Source organism: Mastomys coucha, unplaced genomic scaffold, assembly GCF_008632895.1.
Source record: "Mastomys coucha isolate ucsf_1 unplaced genomic scaffold, UCSF_Mcou_1 pScaffold8, whole genome shotgun sequence".
Lineage (NCBI taxonomy): Eukaryota > Metazoa > Chordata > Mammalia > Rodentia > Muridae > Mastomys > Mastomys coucha.
Window position 1 is genome coordinate 75,421,537 of NW_022196914.1, and position 27,157 is coordinate 75,448,693.

Below are 27,157 nucleotides of genomic sequence, written 5' to 3' on the forward strand. Positions count from 1 at the left end.
TTGGAAACACATTTCAAATGTTTAGCTATACAAAACAAAAAAAACCAAACAAACAAAAAAAACAAACAAACAAAAAAAAAAAACAGAGCCAATAATTCCATTAACATTTATTTGATTGCTAGGCCAATGAGATTGGTTAACATATCAAAAGAACTCTGTGATGCTGGGAGACTCCCAAATTCTGGGGAGACAATCTCAGTCTTTTTGTAAGGGTTACTATTATTATTAATTAACTTTACATCACGATTGCAGCCTCCCTCCATCCCTCCTCTCAGTCCTATTCTTATATCTCTCTACCCTCATTCCCCCCTCCCCTTAAAGAAGGGGAAGTACCCCATGGGGGCTACAGCCTGCCCTGGCACATCAAATACTCAAACATGAGTCTATGAGACTCTCTCTCCCCCCACCCTCTCTCTGTCTCAAACACACATCACCAAATAGTCCAAGCCATCTTTGATACGATTATTTTTATAAAGACTCATAACAAGTACAAAGAAACTCTATCTGGATGTTCTTTCAGTGCATTGAATATCACTGGGGAATACAGGCATATGCCATTGCACTTGGATTTTTATGTGGTTTTTGGAAGTCTGAACTCAAATTCTTATTCTTCTGCTATTGGACTTCGTTGCTTAAGGCCCATGTGGGGCTCCACCCTTAAAGCATGGGAACTCTCTATCCATATCCACGGTCTGTGGTGGCACCAGACTTCATAATACTAGATCTCCTTGCAAGCCTGGCCTTCAATGAAGCTAAGCTTTCTTTCAGACTGACATCCTAAGGAGGCTTTCTTATACCTGGATGTGTGCACACAACTCTGTGAGACTCACCTCTTGCCATTTCCTACCCCAAGTTCATACATATGAAGGCATCTACATACATAACACTTAAAACTTGTTAGAAAATTATGAATGGAGGCATCATTTTCTCTTGGTACTTGTCTCTTTTTCTAGCTCAAAATTCTTCTGCCAGATTTATTTGCAATTTGACCTCTGTTCTTTTCCATTCTTAACCTCCCCCTTTCTAACTGCCTAATTCTACATGATTCATATGGCTTAATGCCGGCTCTGGTACCAACACAGATTCCTGTTTTGAGTAAATAGTTTTAATAGATGTTATTTTTCTTTAACATTCATTGAACTGTAATAAACACGCAATAATTATTCATGCTTAATTTGCACAGTCTGGCTCACTTTGGCATTACATACTTTGGTATTACATTATTTGCATAAAGTAAATAATGTTAAATATTGTAAAAGACTCATACATAACAATGTAATATTGAGGTGGGAGGCATGTGTGTTCAGGTGCATTGGCATGTGTAATAGAGGAGGCATTCACAGGAAGCAAGGTAACTACAGGGTTCAGACAGCCTGCATGCCTATAGAGACCATGCATCTATCTGAATTGTGAATCACTCGGGGAAGGGCTAAAGTGTGAAATAATGACTCAATGAGCAAGAAATCTTCAAGAAGCAGAACTAATTTGAGTACATAAGATACAATCTCTCATTATAAGAGAGAAAAAGAACCACCTCACAGAGTAAATATTGCGAGAGAGAGAGAAAAAAAAAAACAAGCAAACAAAAGGAAATTGGTAACAAGGGTAGAATCATCCAGGGACAGTTACAATGAAGTGCTGCACTTTGGCCAGGATATGACGTATGAGGTAGGTGCTTTCCTCAGGCAGTATCATATATTACTAGATCATGAGTCAGAGGAGGGACTAGTCCAGTGATCAGTTGAAAGAGCAGGGGAAGTAAACAGTGACATGAACACCGTGCCTCCCAGTCTGGCTTGATGAGTTGGAGACAAAAAAAACCGAGGACATTGTTGCAGCCAGCTTGGGTATACAGCACACATCCTAATAGGCAGCAGAAACTCAGAAGGAAGGGTCTGTCTAGCCCTTAGGGAGGAGCTGAACCACAGAAATCTTGTTCTAATATTATCCTGCACTTCCAGCATGCCTCTAGCTGAGACTCCAAGACTTACCAGAGCCTATTGGCTATTATATATGGTTGCATATCGAAGCCTATTGGCTGTTATATATGATTGCATACCCAAGCCTATTGGCTGCTATATATTGTAGGACAGTGGATCTTATTAGGAAACTGGGTAAGGTAGAGTGGGTCCGAGTCTCCGGCACCTGGGCATTCACTTTAGGTGGTAGGCAGCTCCCTGCTTCCTGCCACACTCACCACAGAGTCCAAAACAGAGTTCTTCATGGTAATGAGGTACCTAGAAGCCCTGAGGGTTCAGCCAATAAGTTTCCCTTCCCAAATACTCCTTCCTGCAAAACATATTTAATCTCTGGTCCACCCTGAGAAGTTGGTGTACATCCATTTTCCACAATGAACAACCAATAAACAGTTGAGAACCAAGGAATGTCTCTTTCATTTGAGAACGACCATGGGGAGCAAGACCTATGCCTCCAAAGCCACAGCCTAAATCCTAAATCTCCTGTAGAAGGTCTCTCTGCACTTCCAGACAACTGGGCTCAAGCTAAGAACTTTCACCGATGAGTTACACTGGAGTTCCCATTTCCCCTAGCCCCGGCTAGTAGCCATTCTCAGCCTACAGGCCCCCAACTCGGCTCCCAATTCCACATGACTCAGCGATGCCTGGATGTGCAGGAATTTGGGAGCACCCAGTCCAGGCATCCTCATGTCCCCCCACCACACACACACATATTTGTTTTCATCATCCCACCCCCAGAGCCGTGTTTGGTTTCTCTGAGCATTCCTGAAGCTCAGTACTGGACAGTGGCAGCGCTGGGAGACACAGTCAAGAGCTCCCCGTGTTTCCCCTCCCCAAAGGCTGTGCCCAGCAGTGGGGCAGAACACAAGCCTACAATATATAGTTGCATATCATTTGCCTCTTACTTTTGCTCAGAGTCTATTTTCATGACTATTTTCCAAACTAGGGTTTCCTGATAGGCAACTCTTATCATTTTTGTCCAAAGCAACAGCACTTCTATAATATGGCATACTTGGTTGTGAGTTGCAGATACAAACATGATGGCAGAGGTAAAGAGATGACTAGTATCAATGGCAAAGAGTAAGGCCAGTTAATTCCATCTATGTGCTAATGTATGGTTGAGTTTGAACCTAAGTGATAGCTTGTTGTTTCTATGAAGTTATAAATATAGATGTGTTTATTATAAATCATGACTAAAAGAAAATGCGCCTAATTTTGACTAAAACTAATAACACTCATTAATTCTTATTGAAGTGATAGCTATAGCGAGTTGGTTACATTTTGTTTCATGTTTGGCGACATGAGTTACTAGAACCCAAATAACTTTTGGGTTGCCTGGAATTAGTATAGAATTAAAAGAAAACTACATCCTGGGCTAGCAAGTTATCTCAAGGTGTAGGAATGCCTGCTGCCAGTGCTAATAGTCTGAGTTTGATCCCTACCCACATAATGAAGGAGAGAAGCAAACCCATTAGTTGTCCTGTGATGTTCACATATGGAATGTGCATGCCCCTAAACAGCCTATTCTGTATGGGGTTGAGGATAAGGTGCTGAGAAATGTACTTGACTTGGAGACCGACATATCTGTCTGTTACTATTTTAAACTCACTTTATTCTGGCTTCTCATAATGACTTTATGAGCCAAGCATTACAAGTTCCATTGTATGAGTGAGGAAGCTCCGTGTAGGAGAGATGGATTCCAGCAACAGGTCCAAGCATGAGGGCAACCTATAAATGGCAGGGCAAGGACTCAGGCCAAGTCTCCAAGTCCCATTCACTTCCCAATACATTAAGGAGCCAAATTAGACTCTGAGATACAAAAATCCCCGTTATTCTTTTCAAAACTACTTTATTTGGAAAACAGCCACGTAAATGCAGTAAGCCATTATGTAGCATATAGCATCTGAGGGAATTTCTGCCTGGGCAGTTCTGTCCCGGACTGGACTCTCTCTAGGACCATATCATTTCACAGAAAATACAAGATGAAAAGTCCACAAATTTTCAAATCTGTAACAAGTCTTTTTTCATCTATTATACACACAAATATATCTATGAAATGTAATACTACTCAGCAACAAAAGTGAATGAGCAATTGAAAAATATAGGTACATGGTGAATTGCAAACACATTATGTTAAATGTAAATGGCAGACACCCAAAAGTTGCAAACTATGCATGGCATATTTTAAGGGCAAAGCTGAAGATACAGAACTCACAGGAATTGAGCAGGCTGGAGAGGAGGGAGAAACTGCAAACTTTCAAAGGTGATAGACTGTATTACAGGGATGCAGTTTCTAAACCCATAGAACTTTGGAATTAAAAAGAATGCATATTGGTATGTAATCCCAGCTTGCAAATTTGAGAAATTCAATTTAAAGAGAAAATATAAATTTACAGATAAAAAAAGCTAAGTCTGGGCTGTGGCAAAGCCATCCGGGTAAGGAGCGGTGGGCCTTAGGAGTCAGTTCAAGGAAGTAAAACACCAATATTTTAATGCCACACTGTCTAGGAGGGGAAAGAAGAGAGACTCACTCTTCATATTTAATCACTTACTTAAAAGGCATTTTCAATCTATCTAAGCCTATTTTCCTGCCTTGAGTAGAAACTGATAAAAGAGAATGAATGTTTCTTTTTATCATCTGTGGAAACAATATTGAAACATAAAACAAGTGCCTGCCAAGAGAGAGCAAGTAACCTCTAGAGGTCTGAAGCTACACCCGCTTCCTGCATTATTTCTGTCCAAGGATGCTTGCCCGACAGTATGATAAAAGGCAAGTCAATCAATATTTCCTGGGGAGATCTGACTCTCACTCTCATTTTTGACAATGCCAACTTCAGAAAGAGAGAGCATCAGAGTGGCACAGGTTATAGTACAGAGGCAGGAGGACTTGGTGCAGGGAGACATAGCCTTTTCTTCTCTCTTCCTACTCCTTCCAACCTATACGGTATCCATGGACTCTCACTGTCACCACTGCACATAAGGATGGTGAACATGAGGCAGAGCTACAGTGCATTCCTCCATCAGCTTCAAGCTGAGACACACTCACAGAGTAAAAAAGAGTCTCAGTAAGTATAGCTAATGAGCCCTGTGATTTTTGCCTAAGATGGTTGAAGCCCCTGGCATGGCAATCTTGGCTCTACTTTTAACAGTATGATGGTCAACTCAGATACTATTCTTTATCTATGAGGTCAAGGCACTTCTGTTCAGAATGTGATTCTAGGCTATGGTATGGAAATGATTTTGCTTCATACATATGAAGTTGAATGATACTACCATTCAAAGAAGTAAAAGTGGCAGATCAAAATGCAAACATAAGAACAAACCTTTACCTCTTATAAATTCAAGCCAGTACTTTTCAGGCAAACACTAGCCCCATTTTTAAAAATTAATTAATGACCTTTATATCTGGACTGCAATTTCCCCCTCCTCCCAGTCCTTCCTCCCCCCTTCCAATCCAGTCCTGTTTTTCTTTAGAAAGGGGGAGGTCTCCCATGGATAGCAACCATCCTTGGAATATTGCACTGGCTGGTTTTGTGTGTCAACTTGACACAGGCTGGAGTTGTCACAGAGAAGGGAGCTTCAGTTGGGGAAGTACCTCCATGAGATCCAGCTGTGGGGCATTTTCTCAATTGCCCCTTGTGGGTGGTGCCATACCTGGGCTGGAAGTCTTGGGTTCTATAAGAGAGCAGACTGAGCAAGCCAGGAGAAGCAAGCCAGTAAGAAATATCTCTCCATGGCCTCTGCATCAGCTCCTGCTTCCTGACCTGCCTGAGTTCCAGTCCTGATTTCCTCTGGTGATCAACAGCAAAGTGGAAGTGTAAGCTAAATGAACCCTTTCCTCCCCAACTTGCTTCATGGTCATGATGTTTGTGCAGGAATAGAAACCCTGACTAAGACACATATCAAGTTGCAGTTAGACTACTTTGGATACACGAGGTTCTCCAGTAGGAGAAAAGGGTCCCAAGGGCAGGCAACAGTGTCAGAGACAGTTTCTGCTCCCACATGAAGACCAAGCTACACAGCTGTACTATGTGTGGAAGCCCTAGATCAGTCCCAATCAGGATTGCTGGTTGACAGTTCAGTCTCCATGAGTTCCGATGGACCAAGGATAGTTGATTCTGTGAGTTTTCTTGTAGTATCATTGACCCTCTGGCTCTGACAATCCTCCCTCCTGTCTCTGCATGTTTGGCTGTGGGTCTCTGCAGGGAATGGGGGGCACTCATAAATGGCACTGAGAAGGGGAAACAGAATAATCATCAGGTGGTTGGGGGAGAAGAATGGGGAAGGGTGGGGTGGTGATGTGAACAGGAAGGGTCCCGACTGAGGAGGACAGAGAGAAATAGTATTAGGAGGGACAACTGAAATTGGTTGAGGGAAGGCCATCTCTGAGACAAGCTAGAAACCTAGGGCAATGGAAACTCCCAGGAATCAATGAGGGTGACACTAGCTAAGACTCCTTGAAATGGGGGATATGGAGCCTGAACCAGCTATCTCATGGAACCAGGTAAGACTTCCAGTGGAGGGATTGGAACACCAACCCAACCCACAAAACCTTTGACCTACAATTTGCCTTCACAATTTGTGATGGTTCTGGGTCCTTCTACACACACTGGTCCAGAATTGGTTAGTCCCATAGACTCTGCTTTAATGCAAGTTTTATTTCTAAGTATTAATGTGGCCAGAAAGCCATTAATATCTACATAAGCAAGTACCTAAGATTTTAATGAGATTAGGGTTTATGGAGTGGTCTCAATGGTACTGAACCCATTTTAAAGTTTACCTTATTTGCTCTCAATAGATCCACTCCAGTTCTCTTAGAGTTTGCACACCCGATGCTTTGTCCACTATCTGCATCCGAAATACTTGCTTCTTCTCACCTGAACATCAGCTCCTTTAGAAAGGGTATTGCTGAGCTCCTTTTTGAAAACAGTCTGAAAAATAATCTGCCTTTTTATAATGGGGTTTGGATCACTCATGATTTTATAATTGTTAATATGGTCAGAAGCACATATGCCGTGCAACTGGCTGGTCTGGATGTCTCTTGACTCATTTCTTCTTTGTTTCTGCCATTGCCTTCTTGTTGCTTACAGCACAATGATCCAGATCTTTTCTTTATGGCAACAGTCCTTTCTTTAAGACTGCCAATACAACAACAGTTGATTTTGCATGATAACAGGGATTGTGTTTGCTAGACTCTCAGGGAGATTATCTTTTGTCTTGTACTATTTGTTCTCTTCCTTACTTCACTTCTTGAAGAAGTAGGAGAATAAATAAGTATTCAAGATGTGGTTTATGGAGAAATGCATATATATGTATATATGTATATGTGCATATATATATATGCAAAGTAGTTGTTGACACACAGAGAGAATGGAGGTGACATTATTGTTATTTCCGTATCTTGGGAAAGTGTTTGCTTATTATTTATAATAGAGAAAGTTTAAATACAATATTTAAACCTTTAAAATAGACTTGAAGTATGCAACTGAAACTTCTGTGTTGGTTGTTTATAAACTATTTATTATGTTTTAAAATTTTTCCATCCTAAATGATTTGTCTACTTTGCTAGGGAGAGTCAATAAATTTCACTGTAAATTTCACTGTGTAAACACAAGAAACTGAGTTTGTATCCCCAGTATCCACATTTAGATCTGGTAACAGAGGCCTTGAGCATGTTAGCCTAGATTTGTGGAGGCAGAAACAATAAAATTCTTGGAGCTACCTGGTCACATAGTCTTTACAAATTGGTGAACACTAGGTCCATGAAGAGACTCTGTGTCACAAAAAACATATAGAGTCATAGAAGACACCTGAAATTTACATCTGGTCTTTCATCATGTATATTGTGCATATACATACCTACACACACACACACACACACATCCAGAGGACAAAAATTAAAAATTAAAAACATTCTTAGACAATTCAAGCATGTCTCTAGAAATTATTTCTATGCCGCCTCTCTCTAGAGAGTTTACTCTTCATAATGAGGAAGAATGAATGCTAAAATACTTGGACAGCTCTTTTGGGTTTCCAAATCTACCCTATTAGTAATCATGCTATGCAGAGAAGTCTCTGTAACTTTCCAAAAGACAAATCCAGAAAGCTAGACAAATGGAGGTTCTTGCAGGGTGAAGTGCCCAGAGAGGCTGAGAAGCTGCATTTGTCTTCTCCCATACCTTGCCCTCTATATGCCTTCATCTGTGTCTTGTGTAGTACCCTGTATAACAAGCCAGAGAATATGAGTGCTTCTTATATTATGTGAACATCTTGAATGCAAGGAGACTGTGGGAACCATAACTCAAAGCTGCTTGGTTAGAAGCCCTGGTTAGAAGCTCTGGTGTGGGGACTAGCATCTAATTCAGGAATAGTCTTGGGGGGACTGACCTGACATTACCTCCAGGTAAATAATGTCCTGTATTGAATTGGAAGATGCCTAGTTGTGGATGGTGTCTACCCTAGAATTGCTTGTCTCTTTGTGGCGACACATCCTTACATTTCAAGGTCACAGAAATGATATATGTTTAGGTTGTGTTGGAAACACTGACTCCTTCTATATTCTCAATGGCATAACCTTTTATACAGCAAAAGATTTATTATTAAAACATCCCATTAGGAGAAATCATGCAGTCATATAGATTCTGTGGCTTTTGTCTCAAGTTTGCAAGACAATCACATCGCATCTTGTACAGGAAACACTACAGACAAGCTTAATTTGCTTTTTGTTTCTTCCTTGAAGAACACTAAAGTAAAGGCTGCTATGGAGCTTAAAAAAGAAAAAAGGTGATACTTTGGAAGAAGCCACATGCATTTTGGAGAAAATCTGTATTTAGAATAACAGTAATCACATTTTTTTCTTTGAGTCACTCTTTTATTTAAGACACAAAACAGGATGCTCATCTACCTTGACGTAAATTACACAGCAGATGTACAAAATGGAATTATACAAAAGTATCAAACCTTTGACCTCAGAACAGTGTGCAGGATATGACATACAACACAGCGCCTTCAAGAGACTCTTTCACATACTCAGCTAATTCTAATTATACCTCTCAAATGACTGTCACCTGGCAATCAATCCTATGAATCTCCATGGGAAAGGTTGTGCCTTTTTTTGTTCTTGAATGTCAACAGAAAATTTTTTACCTAATCATTTTCTACTATGTCTATGCACATACCCTTACATCATCCCTTTGATGAGTTTCAGGTAAGTTAGCAAAATGAGCAATGTGATACCTTCATTTAGGCGACGTGGAATTGTGTGCGAGAAGCGGGATGGATGCTCCAGGGCACTTACTAAATGCAATGTACTTCTTTTTAATAAAATTGGTATGGAGTGCACACTTCCCATTAGCAATCAATACAGCTTTACAGTAGTAACACACAGCGGACCTTCCCTGCATGCCAGTGTTTCCTAATCCTGCCTCCTAAGTGAGGGCAGTGGGCTTCTCAGATCGAAAGGCTAACCACCAGGACCTCCTTTGTGGACCGTCTCCAGAATTCAGAATCTCCAACTGTTGTTTCAGACAATGGTTTTCATATAAGGCTAGGGTGTGTTAAGCCCAGACACACAGTAGTTGTTTATACTGTGGGTATAAACTGGGGTAGTTTATAACTAAGAGTATACTTTTGCTCTCACACTGACAAATACGTTTGGGAGTCCTGTGGGTGGGATACATGTAGCCTCAGGAAGCTTTGGCCATTTTCATGGGTTAGGTTGTTAGAAATCAGATGGGGAGTTGTGGGTCATTGTCTATCCCCGTTTCTTTTGTATTTATCAAAGTTTAAATTATCACGTTACATTGAATCTACATGCAGTGGCTTCCCTTGCTGTGGTTGCTCTAAGGAGGAAGAGAAGGACAATACTCATGTCTCTCTTCTTTCCTCTCCTCTCTCACTCCATCTCTCTCTGCCTCTTAGAATACAGATGTGGGGATAGACACAGTATTGCAAGGGGTTACTCATGAACACAGTGGGTTGTCACTCTGATGCCTTTGGAAGTTTTCTTTTAAGATTTTTATTCTCAGTTCTTATGCCTAGATCAAACACATGAAAGATCAGATATTCAGCCTCATACTGTGGTATAAGAGCCTCTAAACCCCACACTCCTTTCTTTAGGTATGTACCTTAAAGCACAAATGCCAAACGGAGTCACAGTGCTGAATGTCCTTGGCCTCTGCTTTATAGTTATGCTTCCATGCTGGGATAAGTAAAGCATTTCTGAGTCTTTGGTCACAAACTATAACAGGACACTAGCCTAATCCCCAAAAGGGGCATATGGCATGGGACAACCCTGCTGAGGAAGCCCCAGATCAAAGTACCTCTGGGTGGAGGGCTGCAAACAGACTCTAGCTCCTATTACCTTCTACCACCCAAATCCTTCAGGCTGTGCACTGAGGAAAAGCAAGGAAGACTGGTCTCATGGGGTGAGGAGGGGAGGGTTTGCAGTACACAAGCAACAATGTAAACAAACAGAGCTGCTCTCCAGCTCAATAGTGATAAGTGATAACTGACCCTCAGCCTTGCACATCTTTGATGTAGTAAAATTTCACCAAGAAATGCTTAAGTGTGGCTGAAGTGGGGGAACTGAGTCTTGGCTGTGGGGACAGTGGATGCTCTCAACTTGAGCTCAGGCCCTTTGTCTTGTTAGATGATCTATTTCCATAGGTTAGAGGCCCTGTACTCCCCAGGTAGATGTGTTAAGGCCTTAGGGCTGGGACTTGCCTGACTCCACGAGCTCCTTTGTATCCTCCTCAAGATTGGTGGTTAAATCTCTTACTCTGAACTTATATATTCAAATACAGTTTTAATATGAGGATGAAAGACACCCGTTTGCACACAAGATGACAATGCCATTGCTTTTTCTCCTAAGCTTTCAGAGGAAATTCGTGTATTGTTTAGTGGTGTTGTACCAGAGTACTTCCATTTGAGAAACGGAGGCATGATCAGACTCTTTCACCTTATGCAGTGCTTGATTGAGATCAAGATTAAGATTAACCTAGGGCCTTGCATGAGTTCACTGTACACTCAGCCACTGGGTTACACCCAGCCTTGCACATGTGGCTCTTTGCAATGGGCTCTGGCTTTCCTTTCAATACAGAGTGAATGGAGAGTGGTGATTTCTGGATTCTGGGTAGATGGAGCTGTGGAGACCACTGTCCAATTGAAAGTCGTGGTACCCTGTGAGGCCAGGGTACTTATTTTGAAGTTGTGTCTGCATTTAAAGTCTTTTATATGCAATTAATTTGTATGTCACAATTTTAAAGCAGCCTCAGCTTGAAGAAAATGCCCTTCCTTTGGTTTTTAAAGCTTGCCCTTGGTGAGGATAGAGATTGTAGAATACTTAAGAACAGTAGCTGGAGGCCTAAATCCCTCCCGTTTCTCCCATAGGACTATGGAGAACAGTGGCCCAAATGGATGTAAACCTCTTAAGGAAGGATGTCCCATCTCAGAAGTACATTATACTGCATGATGCCATTGCCAACCAACCCTTTGGAGTGTCATTATGGGAAACTGGGTTGGAAAACATGAATGAATGATTCGTTCAGTGAAGTTGGCATTTGAAGCAAAAGGAGCACATGTCTTATTGACAGGCTACCTATGTAGTCTTCCTGAAACCTTTATTTGAGAAGAGTGATGGAGGAAGGGTGCTTGGGAGATCTGAGGAATGAATGAGGAGTGCCTAAAATGCTATTTTGAACATCTCATTTTCCAGAAGCCACTTTATTGGGATGGTAATGCATTCCTGGTACATGAGACAAGCTCTGGGTCTGGGCATGAGACAGGGTCTGGACCTGGATCTCCTCCAGCTTGCTCACCACTGTGAAGAACAGGATAGGAACTTCATGTGAAATTGATGGTATGTTCAACAAAGAAGTTGCTATGGAAAAACATACTCCATGGCAACCAATGGCCATCATTCAGCATGCTAACTGTGGAACTACTATGAGTCAACCCATGGCTTTCCACAAGGCCTCTACTGCAATGCAGTCCTACTCCATCATAAACTATGCTTTTTTCCTTTTGGTACAAATATTTTTGCTTTCCAGAATTGAGCCTGGACCTTGGTTTATTAAAGAAAAACTAAATGATTGCCTATGAAAATATATGCACATCATATATGTATATTTATAGATAAAATTATTCTGGCTACCTAAATCATCAAATTTATAAAAGCTCTTTCTACAAGCTTTTTTTCAAGTATATTTATGACAAAGAAAATATCTAGGGTCTACGTCGCCCATGATCTTGGTGCCTGGGAGCCCAGCCTGTCCCTCTGGTATTTGGGTTCATTTCCTTCTCTTCCCCAATTTCCTTCCACAGTGTATAGATCATCATTTTGTCATGGTACCAAAAGGGACCTGATTGTTGCTCAGTCAGAGTAGTTTTGCCACTTTCCTGCCCTGCCAGGGCATGTTCCAGTCCTACAAGTGTAGAAGGGTACGTGTGGCCTGGCCTGCAGCTGAACGCTATTTGTTTGGCCCTGTGTCCTAAACAAGGCTGTGAAGTAGGTCAATAAAGGTTATTAAGTTTAAAAAAAAAGAAGCTGGAAAAAAAAGAAAACTAATTTAACTAATTTCATCATTGATGTTTAAATCAGACCACAGATGTTAGAAATATTTGTCAAGGAAGACTTTCTCTCAGGCAACTTTCAGGTCTTTGAGTTTGGTGAGGAAGTGGAGGAGTTTTCGTTTGCTTGGTTGGTTTTTGTGCCTCCCGAGTAGCTCTGGCTGTCAAGGGATGCAACTCTCTGTATTTTCTTGCTTTTATTTCCTTCCTTCTTCAAGTTCATGTCACTTTATTCATATTAAAGAATAATTAATTTTAGAAATTAAAGCTAAAATATGACTAATCTTCACCATTCTAACTTCTGGGATTGACTTAGCCAGTATATTCAGCACAACTTGATGTTTGATTGTCATGTGTGCTCACATGTGTTTACAGACTCTGAACACTGGTCTACATCTCTATCCATCAATTCTAGTATGTAGAATGTAGTTTATGTCAGGGGTATGCTACAGTATCTCAAATTAGTTAGTAATATCTAACACACATTTCTAGGAATTCTGTAAGCCAAATAGGGTCATGCTTGTTGTTTGAAAGTGGCTTTGAGGAGCATAATGAAGCCCCAAAAGTTAGATATCAGGGTACTTTTCCCTCTTGAAGAACAACTTGTTGAGTAATTTATTTGTATGCCATTGTATGATTCATCAGGAAAGAGAATGCATGCATAGTTCAGATAATAGTGGAAGCAACAGTGCTTTAAAAAAACTACAAAATATTTGGTGATTTAGTTTAATCAATAAGTTCATAAATAGTCTAAAGTATTAGTCAATTTTCTTATTATCTTAAATAAGATTATAGAGTTTAATATATTTCTTAATTATTTATATGTTTAGAATATTCCCATAAAGATAATCTGGGACATCTGTTATCATTTTTAAGATCAAAGTCTCTGAATTTATAGTTTTAGTTTATAAAAGAACAACTAAACTTAAATATTAATAGAAGTGAATACTGTATGAAAAGCAAAGGAAATAAACTTTCATCACTGGGGTAGCTTTGGTGTGCTTTCTTTATGCTTTATAAATTCTACCTTTTGGTATTCTTCAATTGCTCTGAATTTAAATGGTATGTTTATGTGTGTGCATACAATTACATACACATACACACAGACTCAATCATGACTGTAGAGAAATGAGATATCTGGTTCCTAATAAGGAACTACTAACTAGAAATAATGTATACTAAAACCTGGCAGGCAAGTGGCTTTAACATCTTTTAATCTGACCAAACAGCTCTTCCTCTCCTTTCTTAAAAGTTCAAAATGTCTTCATTTATGCTTCCCCACTTTGTCTCAACAACAGATTTAGTTTAAATATGCCCACTTATAGCTCAGTGTACAAAGTTCAGTGCCTTGTAGTCCCTTACATCAAAGATGAATCTACATGTATCCAATGAATTTCATTCCTAAAAGCATGGAGCTAGGAGTAAGGGCTGCTGGGCAGGTATGTACTGGACTTCGGCACCATGGTAACTGAGCAAGAAACATCTGAGTTCTGTTGGGAAAAGAACAGGAGGAAAATATGACTTCCAAAGCTGGTGAGAGACAATGAGAATGGAGAACACATCTTTCTTCTAGTTTCCTGTTCACTTCTCTTCCAGTCATGGATGACTGTAGTATCATCCATCCCTTAGCCCTTAGGATCTGACATGTAAGGGTGAAAAGCCAAGAAGCTGGCTGAGTCTGAGCCCTAAGATAATTTCTTGGAAATAAATTTTTAAAAATATCAAACCTATGGCACTCAATTTCTCTGTTGGCTTGTTGAGTTTGAGGAGAGCAGAGTCCAGCTCTTTTGGGGCAGGAGGATCAGCACATTTTACAGCAGTAGTTCACACAAGGTGATATTGTACATTCATTCATTGTTATTTATCTTGGAAATGGAGCAATCTAGAAGCTTATGTTACAGCAGAGTCCAGGGGCCTTAGGGATTACTTCAGGAACACAGAAGTGCATACAAATGAGTTGTATGTCTCTGTTAGTGTATGTTTTCAAAATATACATTCTTTAAATTACCTGGTTTTTCTATTTAAATACTGATATACCATGTTCAAAAGCAGTGTATAAAATATAACATTAGCCTGGGAGATTGTTTTCTCAATCATAACATAAAATGTGTTTAGAAAATTAAAAAGATTTAGAAATAAACACTCATATTTTTGGGTTTTACATGACCCCTACACCAAAGAGTTGTGAAACCCCCTACTTAACGAAACATCCTGGATGCCCTAGCACTGAATGACTATTCAGCAAAGGTGACATCAGCTTCATTGGGTCATTGATGCATGCTCACGTTTCATTAAGAAACTCTCTGGGCATCACACATGGTGTGGCTTTTCACAACTTATCACTGTGATGCTACACAAACTGCCGCAACTTTATATACATTATAAAAGAGTTTTGTGTTTTAGAGCTCAATATAAATTAAGCAGTTTTACTTTCTATAAAAGTTTAAATTAATAGATCCAGTGCACTCATTTTTAAATAACAACTCCATCTTGACTGTCTATTCTACATAGAATTTGAGCTCAACTGCACTATTTTCCAATCACACTGGAAAATATTCTTTCTAGCTATAGGAGCCCACAAAGTCACCGAGTGTCACCCGTGATTTAATTCTATTTTCAGACCATATTGTATATATGGGCTCTGCTAAGCAAAGCTTTTCTCATTTGAACTGGGAGAGCTTTTTTCGCTCCATTCCTTTGTTGTCATTTACAAATGCTGAGTGTCACTCTGAAGGTGTAACCAAGGGGAAATGCTTTATTTATATTGTGCTTAGAGTAACTGCTTCATGAACACAAATCTCTTTTTGTGCATCCCTTAAGATACTCTGTGAGGCATGTAAACACATAAATGTACTTATACCGACAATTCTTCTTTAAAACATTTTGTCATTTCACTTACTCAGCAAAAATGAGTAATTATTAAAAATATTTCCCATTGCTTTCTACACTTGATCTTTGGGTAGCCTTTTGGGGTCACACTTGATCTGTCTCTTTCCAAGTGAGCAATCCCAGGTGGATCATGGATTACATAGACTTATGTGACCATGTCTTTGGCTATATTTTTGAATTTCTTCTCACATGATTGAGGCAAACCTGAGGATAGATTGTTGACTAGTTGTTATTTTTTTTCCTTCTATAAAATATTTCATTTCTCCATTTTATTCTTTAGTGGCCTTTTGAAGAATCCAATCTGTTGAGAAAATACAAATCACAACACAATTATTTTGGTTTAAGCAATAGATGCTAATCTACTTGGATATAATCTAATTTAATCATGAATTAGGAAATCTGGGCATATACTTAAGAGAACTGATGTACATTTTAACTGAGCAATTAATACTGAATGTAATGTAGATGATATCTGTCAAACTGTTTACTTCATCTTTGGCTATTTCACCGCACTCAGTTAAATATTTCTTCCAGTAAAAACCCTGCATGTGTGGAACAAGCAGGCTTCTGAGGCACATTCTGTGCGGCTTTGTCATCATCATCAAATTTCTTAAGAGACAGAAAATTTTCCACCAAATAAGCAATGGTCACAGATTAAGATTCTTAGAGTTCATAGTGAGCTTGCTAGATGACCGTAGGTAGGTGTCAGGGAAATGTCTGAATTTTCTGTAAGACTCTAAGGAGGTCAGAATGTTGCACATAAGCTTGCCAGAAGTTTCTAAAAAGACCCCATGTCATTAACTTATGAAAATAGAACCATTGACTCTAAGGGAAAAAAAAATCACATAGTAGTTAACATAAGTCACATTTCATTATTCTTTATTATTGAGCCATCAGCAAAACTTCTCAGTCTTATTATTTACTTCATATTATAGAGAAAACAAAAACAATTGGCACTAGATACACATTTGGAAGTTACCTAATCTTATTTTTAAATTTACTGAATAAATTAAAATTTCACTTCAAAATTTAATCTTCTTTAAACCTAATGTTTAAATAAAAAAACAAACAAAACAAAACAAACAAACAAACAAAACAAAACCTAGTCCTAGGAAAGTAGCTTTAAAAATTGTGTGCCCTAACTTTTTAATAAATTTTAGTGAGTTATTTGTAAATGTAGTATATCCATATCACATGACTCTGTGGGTAGGCATTGATGTGAATGCGAATGCTCCTGTGGATTTGGGGGCGGGGCAGTGGAATTTGCTTTCAGGCAGAGGCCAGAAGTCAAACTTGGGCATAGTTCCTTTTGCTTTTCGAGATGGCATTTTTTCATTGGCTTATTGGACTGGACTGAATAGCCAGAGAGCCGTGGGGGGTGGTGGTGGTGGTGGAGTAGGGGTGGGGGGACTGGGATGGAGTGAGGGTGAGGTTGGTTGGGTGGGGAACTGTCTGTCTCCACTTTCAGTGCTGGGACTATAAACACATAATAGCCACATGCCAGTATGCATAACTTAAAAAAAAATTATTTTTTGTGTATAAAGGTGTGTCTCTGTGTGTGTCCGTGTAGGGGACCATACATGTGAGAACTGGTGTGCTCAGAGGCCAGAAATAGGGGTACTGGAAACTGAACCAGGGATGTAGAATGCAGATGCTCAGCCATCTTTCACCAGTTCACCAGCAGAGCTAGTTTTTGTGTGTCCTGGGCAGGCGCTCGGGTCTTCATGCTTGTAATCCAAGCACCTTACTAACCGAGCAATCTCCGCAGGTGGGGAGACTTAATGACTGAGCACTGGAGGGCCTAGAGGAGCAGATGATGACAAACAGGCTTCCATGTTAGGAAGTTAGTCAGGGCTGTGGTCCGCCAGGATGTAGTTACTAGAAGATGAGGTAAAAGTGGTATGACCAAGTGAAAGTGAAAGCTGCCTGCCGTGACTTTGTGTTTTCCTGAACGCCAGTCATTTCCTGGGTAGCAACTATGGATGCTCAGCATCTGCTCTGACGTGAGAGTAAATCAGAGATGCTTCGCCAAAGTGGGAGGTAAGTATTTAAGATTCACCTTCTTCCGGTTCTTCCCAGCCGTCTGTTAATAGGCTCGCCTTCCTCTCAAAACCTGCCCCTTCCCAGCTTCCTTAGTTTTAAATGTTTCTAAAAGTTTATCTTCCAGATGAAACTACCTGTGATCTCAACTTTTCCACTTAAATTCTCTAAACATTAATTTTACTAAGGGAAGCTAAGTACTTAGAGACCAAACTAAACCAAGACAATCTTAGCCAAGAATTGAAAAACAAAAAGTAAGTTTGTGACCCCCCTAGACCTTCTATGAGGTTTTGCTTTTCTCTTTTGATTTCTGTATTATAAAGTCTCCTTTATAGAATTAACCTAGTTCAATACCCTGTGGCAAGAACTAGGTAGTCAATGCATAATGTGGTATAAATGTTGAATGAACAAATGAATATTGATTAACAAAAACTAAAACGTACTGCTACACCAGTCCTCCTTATCCACAGGCCTGGGTGCCTGAAACATGGCTGAAACAAGTGCCAGACACACGGTTTTGGTTTTGTTTTACCCTATTTGTACATTTTGATGATAAAAGTGACATAAATTAGTCACAGCAAGAAATTAACAATAATGACTAATAAAATAGGATGCTTATAGAGTGTTTTAACAAAAGTTAGACAAATGAATTTTTAAAAATTTCCCAAAATATCTTATTATATATACTGCATTATATTTCGATGAGCAGTTGACTGGATTCTGGAGCTATCCAAAGAGAAACTGACTATGGGCAACTACCATATTCCTCTTGAGGGACAAAGCTGTAAGATAAAGACTCATCAGTGGTGGGATTTGGACATCAGTGTGAATCAAATAATAAAAGGCATGTTCTTGCTTCTCATGATTTTTCTTCCAACTGTGGTATTCTGTTTTATATGTTACTCTGAATTTTTTTCTAGACCAAGTATTTTACATGTTTCAAAGAAATCATGACTCTACACCCTGAACTGCTCAGCAAAGGAATTTATTTTTAAAAAATACAGAGGTTTTAGAGACAATGTTAGTTGTATCTAGTTGTTTGCTCATTGATAATCCTGGGGTGGGGGTGTCTCTAAGCCACCTTACCTTTGCTTTAACATTTACAAGTGTAAAATGAAGTTACAATGTATTGTTAGAAAAGTTGTAAGGACCACAGAAAGGAATCAGTTAATGTCTATTCAAAATCTTATTCGGAATATTACTGGCTATGTGTGTGGCTCAGGAAAACACGCAAACCTTATCTATAACTTCATTTCCTCATTTAGAGACTGAGGTGTAGAGAGAATATCTTGTGTCTGTATGGATGTGGCACCTGTCAATTAAAAAACAAAAAAAACCCACAAAAAACCTGTGGCCTGTAGGAAAGGGTAGAATAGAAGGTGGGACATACAGGAGGCAGAAAGAATTCTGGGATATAGTGCTAGGCAGGAGATTTGCCCCGGGGAAGATGTGAGAAGCTAGATGCATGGTACTTAAGCACAGGTAATCAGCCACATGGCAAAGTGCAAGTCAAAACATATCAGTTATTTTAAATTATGATCTAGTTAGATATTATGAATATATTTTGAGTCTGAGTCTTATTTCTGGAAGCATAGGTGGTGGGAAGAACCAGACCTAACTTCTACACTGGATGCTTGAAAGCAGGGTGCTTAACAGTTCCTGAGACACAGTAAGCATCTACTAAGGGCTAGCTCCTTCTGTCTGCCACAGAGTCAGAGTTGTGATTGTGTAGTCTTTCAGGAAGGTACCTGAACTAGCTAAACATACTCTTCAAGACAGCCCAAAGTTTCTTTGCTGACCTTATATGTATGGCAAAGATGATCTTAGAAGCTGTAAGTATGTATCAACATGATGCTTTCTGGAAATGTTTTTATTTTTATATTTGGGCTTTTTCAAACTAAGGAATTAAAAACAGGTGGATGAAAATTCCCTTTTGTTTGTTTGCTTTAAACAGAGGTATGAAGTCAGCAGAACTCATCCTAATATCAGGCCTGGCCTTCCTTGACTCTTTCCTAATGCCATATGAGCTCAGTCAGAGCTCACACTAACTAGAAGGACATGCTAGGAGGCATCATCAGGCACAGGGTGAATCAGAGATGCTTCTAAGCTGGGAAACCACAGTGTGTGTGCCAAGCACAGCGTATAAACCAGGCCTTGGGTACCACAGTGTGGCAAAGCCAGGTACTGCAGAGAGCACCTAGGAACTTGGGAGGAAGAAAGGATGCTGAATGTGAACTGTGCCTTGGAACTTCGCTAGGGAAGGATCATGGATTCTGTTTCTGGAATCCAAAGCTACTTGGGCATGTTCTCTGTGGAGGAAATCCCCCACAGAAGTTGTTTGTCAACACAGGAAACTCAGAAAGGATGATAATGGTTGTAGTTCAGCAAGAGAAAAACTTGCTATAGAAAAGCAATTCTATTGTTCATATATTAGAAAAATGAGCATATAGTCACATTTTTTTATTTTTGCATGCTTTATTTAATAAAGCAGTAGGTAAAATATAGGACTATGCTAATGCAAGAAAGAATTCTAATTCCATATTTAATCAAAAAATATTGAATTCAACTTTTCTCTGTTATTTTGTTTTCTGGTAAATTAATCATAAAAGCTATTACCATAACTTGTTTGAAAATAATATGTTCTTACATTTCTCACCTTAGTCTATCTCAGTAAATATCTAAATGAACTCGAGAGAAAAGAGATTACCACCTGGTTTTCCCAAAGGATTTGGTATAGGGGAGTCTCTGAACTTTATGTTCTTCATTATACCAGTTTACTATTATATTTCTTGTTCCTTATACAGCCACACAATTATTGAAGAAAATGTGTGGGTTTTTTTTCTGTTTATATACCAAAGAAGCATTTTATCTTTAAGAAACATAGAGTGGCTACAACAAGGTTCAACTATTAATCTGTTGTCTATCCTCCATTGATATAAGACTTCAATCTACTTTTACCAGAAAACAGGTTTTTGTTTTCCTTACTTTATAAAGTAATGAATATCCTTACTACAATTTTAGGTAAATGTTAAATGGCCCTCAATAATCTTTGCCTGTAAAAAGGACGCCCAGGGGTTTTGGATCTATGTATCCCCAATTGAGGCATACGTTTTTTCCTTTGTGAGACTTGTAGTACTCAATGAATGAAAAGTCATTTAAAAAAAATCTCTCTTCTCACACGAAAGCTTGCACCTTATTATATACTAAAGTGTCAATATCTCATAACTTCTTTTGCCCATTGTCTCTTGGTGACTGGAATAAACACTAGCAGTGACCTAACCGTGGAGCTTACCTTCCACAGAGCTAATATAAGCAGCATTAACAGCAGGAGTCCTGCGAAGGCGCTCAGGAGGATAACCCACAGTGGTACTCTGCCTGGGAGCCCGTCTTTGGATATCTGAATAGCCAGCTGAAAAATATTAAATGCGGTTGTTAACACTGATAAACACCCACTAGAACTCCCAGAACACTGAGTTCGGGTAGGCTTTATTTTTCTACCAAACAGTGTAATTAATCTCATTACTGTATACAGAGAAAACATTTGGTTTACATTTGAGAATGCCTTTCATTTACTCAAAATGTCCAATAATATCAAATTTATTATGACGAAAAAGTAGAGCACTTTGAGACAGAGTTTTACAATTTACATGGTACGGCTCACCCAGATGGGATTTCTAAATGTTCCCAGGATATGATGAGAAAAGCATGCTTTTGTCTAAAATAAGTCCTTTGGCTTAATTTTCTAAAACATCAAGGATAAAATACTTGTACTTTTACCAAGGGCTCAGCTTGAATGACCTCATCTTTGTTTCGGATTTCCCAATGACTAAGTGAAGGAGTTTTAAAGCAAATGTGTGTGTGTGTGTGTGTGTGTGTGTGTGTGTCTGTGTATACATACACACATATATAGTTCTAAATGTATATGTATATACTTAAATATACATACACACACAGAAAGACGCACACAGGGTATACAGGCATTTTCTGTAAATAGACTTTATAACAGCTTCTAAGGAGGAAATGATAAAGTAAGACATGGCCCGTGAGTTGTAAAAACACAATGGCTTTCCTAGTTTCTAAGGAATCAGACCAAGCCTGAAAAATCACATTATAAGCTGATGGAAATTAATGTCTGCCATGGGCATCAGTTCAGTCGCTGCTTACACCCCTGTACACAATCATCAAACACCACGGACAAGTTTGCCAGGAAATGCATATTATTTTCACATGCGCAGCCGCACTTACCCCTTGTTTCCAGGTGCCACAACACTGCCAAGTTTGCAGTTAACTGCATAACGCTTTCAGACGCGCAGCTACCCTTACCTCTCGTTTCCGGTTGCTGCTGCTTAAAGTCAGTGATGTGTTTTTACTCTGAAGTTCTCCCCGTATGGTAAGATTTAAGCTGGAAAAATGTGCCTGAAAGGCAGGTAGGATTTGTGATTAATGTTCTGTGCTAACTGAGATGACGGGTCGTCATGTCTGAGCAGTACAGTTATCACGCCTTCTGCAGTCACCCGTGTAAGGTTGGGCAAGATCAACCCAGCTAAAAATTCCAGTATGGACTGGGGAGAGGCCACCAAGGGCTCACCTCTAGTTAAGGAACTTTTGACCACCTAGTGGGGTGGGAAAGTCACTTTTTAAAACAAATATATTTTTAAATAAATATGCAGTTCCATCATTTCTCCTCCCTCTCCTCTTTCCAGCTGTTCCCATAAGACCCCACTCCCTTTCAAATTTACTATCTTATTCTTGTTCTAAATGAGTAAATATAAAATAGTTTGCAGACGGGCAGTGGTGGTGCACACCTTTAATCCCAGCACTTGAGAGGCAGAGGCAGGCAGATTTCTGAGTTCGAGGCCAGCCTGGTTTACAGAGTGAGTTCCAGGACAGCCCAACCAGGGCTATACAAAGAAACCCTGTCTCGAAAGAAACCAAAAACCTAAAACCAAAACCAAAAACAAGAACAGTTTGCTAAGTCTATTTAGTGTGGCTATGTGTGTGGTCACTGGTGGGCTCCCGTCATGCATATGGGTGCCACTAATTGGATTTGGTGGATTAATAAATAAAAATAAATAAAAAGTTATAAAATGAAGACATGATGTCTGGTGTAGCTCTTGTAGGAGCTGGAAATGGAATAAAGTGTAGATAGCATCATGATATATTGTGTACATATGTTTGAAAAAGAAAATAGAAGAAAACTGAGATTGTTCTTTGAGATTAATACAGTTGTGACTGCGGACACCTCTTTCTTCATTTCCCCTGCCCCCACCAAAGTATCCCTTAGGTCTTCTTTATAGAATGAGAATGAAAATAACTTCTACTTAGATTTTTCTCTAGAACAATGAACTTCGGGCTTACCTCTCATGCATCTAGGTATAGGAAAGCTACATTCCAACAGTGAGGACTATGCATGGGTACTTATTAAGAATTGTGCACGAAACAATATTAAACCTTGATGATTTATATTATCATCTTAATAGGGAGAAACGTAAACTTCTTAGTTCCATATAATCAACTAAATATTTCTTTAACAAAATGAACAAAAATTACAAAGTATAACAAACTATTTTAAAATGGCCTGCATTTGGATGGATGTGGCTTTGTAAGAGATAAAGGAAATACTTGTATAGACAGTTCAAATATAAATCATCACTCTAATGTAGTCAAGCTCTCTACCTTGTTAATCACACCAAGGAATGTCATTCTAACATCCTTTGAACCCTAACTAGGTCCCAGACTATTAAGATAAGCACAAAGCTCAGTAATGGAGAAGTATTTCTTACAGTGCAAAGATTAACAATAAGAGAGCCCCAGAACTTTGCATCTGACAGGGAACACTGGAGAAAACTTTATGATTGACAGATCGGGAAGATGAGCCCCACACAGCTGGTGAAGGAGAGCTGGTCTTAGGTTACATGCTCGGAGACTCCCAGCCTCATTTCCTTTCCACAGCTGTGATTTGCCCAGCTACTACTGCATAGTGAACTAACACTGGCTGATTTGACGCAACCACTTACTTTTATGAAAGTTGGTTTCCACAGGATGAGTGAGACATTCACTTGACTTACATCCGAAGAAAGGAGATTACACGTGATGGTGGCAGTTTTACAGGTACTGCAGTCCTGTTGGATGGTCAGAGATACACGTTATAGTGCTTGTGGTCTGATCACAGGCTCTATATTAAAATGTTTCTTATATTTATTTCTAAGTAGACATGGATGTGCTGCACTTGGAAAGCACAAAGAAAAATAACAGAACTTAGTTTACCTGGATTGTGCCTCTTTTGAGAACCTCAGACTTTGAGATTGTCATTTTCTTCCCAGAGTTGATACCCAAAGGATCCTCAAGGGTCCGGGGTCTGCAGTTCACATTCTAAGAAAGGAAAATAGTTCCTCGTTAGTCACTGCCAAAGTCAAGAGAACAAGGTGAGTTGGTGCAATAATATGAAGAATCTGTGAATGACAGCCATTGATCTATATCTGTATCTGTATCTGTATCTGTATCTGTATCTATATCTATCATGTCTGTGTCTGTGTCTCTATCTGTACCTATCTGTGTCTGTGTCTGTGTCTCTATCTGTACCTATCTGTGTCTGTATCTGTGTCTGTATCTGTATCTGTATTTGTATCTGTATCTATCTATGTCTGTGTCTGTATCTGTCTGTATCTGTATCTATCTGTATCTATATCTGTATCTGTATTTGTATCTGTATCTATCTGTGTCTGTGTTTGTGTCTGTGTCTGTATCTATCTCTATCTGTATCTGTATGTCTTGAAGGTCTATTTGTGAGTGTGCAGCATAGGAGAGGCTGTAAGGCATCTGGGATGTAGTCCTACCCCAGGCAATAATCACTGTCTTCATGGCCCTTCAGTTGCAACAGAGCTCACTGTTTCATAAGTAACACAATAATCAATTTTATAGTTTTTCAAAGAAAAGCTGATAAATGTCCACAATATAAATTAAATTATAGATATTAAATTATATAATTTATATATAGATATAAATATACAAATATATAGATATAAAAGATAGATCTTTAAATTATAATAGAATATATATATATATATATATATATATATATATATATATATGTGTGTGTGTGTGTGTGTACATTCTATTGAGGAAAAAGAAGGCATTAGCATACGTTGTTCAATATGATGCTCGTTTTCTTGGACTAGAGGGAAATTCCAGAGGTTTCTTTTTTTCTTGCTCTTAGCTGAATTAGATGATTACAGAGCAAATACTCCTGTTGCTGTGTTTTTAGTTTTAATTTTGAGAATGCTTTAGTTTTTAAAAACTGGGTAAAGAGAAGGCATAATGTTAAATGTTGAACTCATGCATTTACTAACTTAACACTGAGTGGCTTTTTGTGTTTTAGACACTAAACAGAGAATAATAATAATAACAATAACAATTATATAATAATAGTAATAAGAAGGATATAGTCTATTCAGTGCTCCAGGTACCACCCTGCTGGGTCCTGGTGGGGCCACCCTGCTGGGACAACTTGGAGTTAGGTAAATAGTAATCTATTCTTTTGTGTAGAGGCATGTATGGTTAAACAAAAACCATGAGGCCTCTTTATTGAATTGACTCCTTCAGATAAATTAAAAGTGCAACGGGCATTTCAAGTATCCATCAGCCATTTATTTCCTACAATCTACTGGACAGCACCATGTTTCCTAAAGGGCATGCATGCCTGAGTTCGAGCATCCTGAGCTTGTAACTACAGTCTTCTCTGCGAACTTGGTCTTTGTGGATATGATTAAATAGAAGTTCTCCAGGTAAGAATGCAAGTAGGGGTGCACAAAAACAGCGGGGTAGAAATGAACAAAGACTCATAGGAGGGATGGAGTCAAGGAGTACACAGAGGTGCCAGCAAACACTAGATGCTGGGAGGGCAAGCATGGCCCACAGAGAATCTCCAGTATCAGCCCTTGACACTGGACTGCTATCCATCAGTGCTATTAAATAATAAACCATCACGTTTAGCTCCTTGCTTTCTGTAGTTTGTAACCAGAGCCCAAGATATTGAGCTTACATGTTCCAAGTAATTGATGGGAATAGTTATTAATTTTTAATTGCTTCTCCATGTTTTTCTTTAACAAACCCATACTTATGACAAGTGTCATGCATAACACAAGGCTTACATATCAACTGAAAAATGGAGCAGTGGGCTGGAGAGATGGTTTAGCAGGTAAAAAGTGTTCACGGCTATCTCCGTGACTTGAGTTCTGTCTCAGTGCCCCTGGTGAAAGGCACTTGCTGCCAAGCCTGATGCCCCTGATGTATTTTTTTTTCTCCACACACAGCAGATGTACCCAAACATATAAAAATCTCTACAGTCTGGGGTCACTACAATTCATATTTCAGGAAACCGAGACACAGTGACCAAGTCCTCACTGTAAACAAGGGCCATCTCTTTGGGGATTGGGAGTGGGACCCTGGGATTGGGGTGGGGGAGAAGCAGCTGTTCCTAGAGAGAGACTATGGTGACCCAACTACCCTCCAGGCATTCCCTGCCCTTCTTTGGCCCCCAGGGAACCACTCTCCCCTTTTCCTCCCTGAGATAAATATTCCAGGCAGTAAGCCACTTCAAACAGCACAGGTAAAACACGCATGAGAGGTAAGGGGTGTGTGTGTGTGTGTGTGTGTGTGTGTGTGTATGTCCCAGGCTGGAAGGGATAGGAAGGGAGGGTCCAGGCGGTCCCACAGGGTGAGGACAGATGTGGTCCTAACAGCTCTCAAAGGGAAGATGCCCAAGAAAGGGCTGGGAGGTGGCTGCCTACTTGGGCACACAGCAGTCATGAACAACAAAAACAGCAACAACACCCATCATCACCAATCTGGACATAGTCATTCGGCACTAGATCTGGAGGAACCTCTGTTGGGGGAGGGAGGGCTGAGCGGATGATGAGGTATCTGTGCAACCCTGGGGGCCAACATGATGCTGTGAACTCTGGAACTGGCCTCGAGTCGTCAAACTGCAGGGCCCTCATGGTAGAAGGAGAGAACTGACTCCCACAAATTGTCCTCTGACTTACTCTGTGCACCATGGCCCATGCGAGCAATAAGTAAATGTAATTTTTGAAAAGGAACTTTAAAAAGAAATTTTGAAAAGAAACAGTAATGACAAAATTGAAAACTATCCATTACTTACATCTGAAGATGACCATCCAGTTGGGTACAGTACAGGATAACCATCTGATGTCAAATTGGGGAATGAAATTGACAGCTGAAGTTCTGGCATTGGGAAATGCCCTCTTTTTCTAATCTGTAGGAAAGAAATACATGTGTAATCATTTTGGCTCTTTCAAAAGCATCCTTTCCATTTTACATAGGACTTGGGATCTTTTCTTCTTTGCATGTTTTTGTGCATGTGGTATATGTGTATTTGTATGTGTATGTTCAAATGCATACATAAATACACTTGCATGTTTGTATGGGTATTTATATGGAAATCTTTAATGAAACTTTACAAGTCACTGTCTCCAACTGACCCCAAATGACGCAGATAACAAACAAACAGCAACTACTACCATGTACTATCTGAATGGTGCTTTCAGGATTGATGTTGGACATTCATTTTATAGGTACTTTCAGCCTATTTCCTCTCTCTAGCAAATGATAACCATAACACTTGCATAAAGCATGCATTGTTCTGAGTCAGGGACATGAAAAAT

At 39.5% G+C, this 27,157-nt stretch overlaps 1 protein-coding gene across 2 annotated transcripts in view; it reads right to left on the bottom strand.

Moving 5' to 3' along the window:
• Window positions 1-8,786: 8,786 nt before the first annotated feature.
• Window positions 8,787-27,157, bottom strand: part of Itga1 (integrin subunit alpha 1) — a 152,988-nt gene continuing 134,617 nt past the window's right edge. For both annotated transcript variants that reach the window (XM_031360506.1, XM_031360505.1), the window contains 6 exons: window positions 26,635-26,748; window positions 23,742-23,846; window positions 23,492-23,596; window positions 21,798-21,890; window positions 20,767-20,883; window positions 8,787-15,735 (listed from right to left, as the gene is read on the bottom strand). In XM_031360506.1, the coding sequence (XP_031216366.1) occupies window positions 15,691-15,735; window positions 20,767-20,883; window positions 21,798-21,890; window positions 23,492-23,596; window positions 23,742-23,846; window positions 26,635-26,748 (579 nt within the window). In that variant the 3' untranslated portion in view covers window positions 8,787-15,690. The remainder of the gene's footprint in view (window positions 15,736-20,766; window positions 20,884-21,797; window positions 21,891-23,491; window positions 23,597-23,741; window positions 23,847-26,634; window positions 26,749-27,157) is intronic.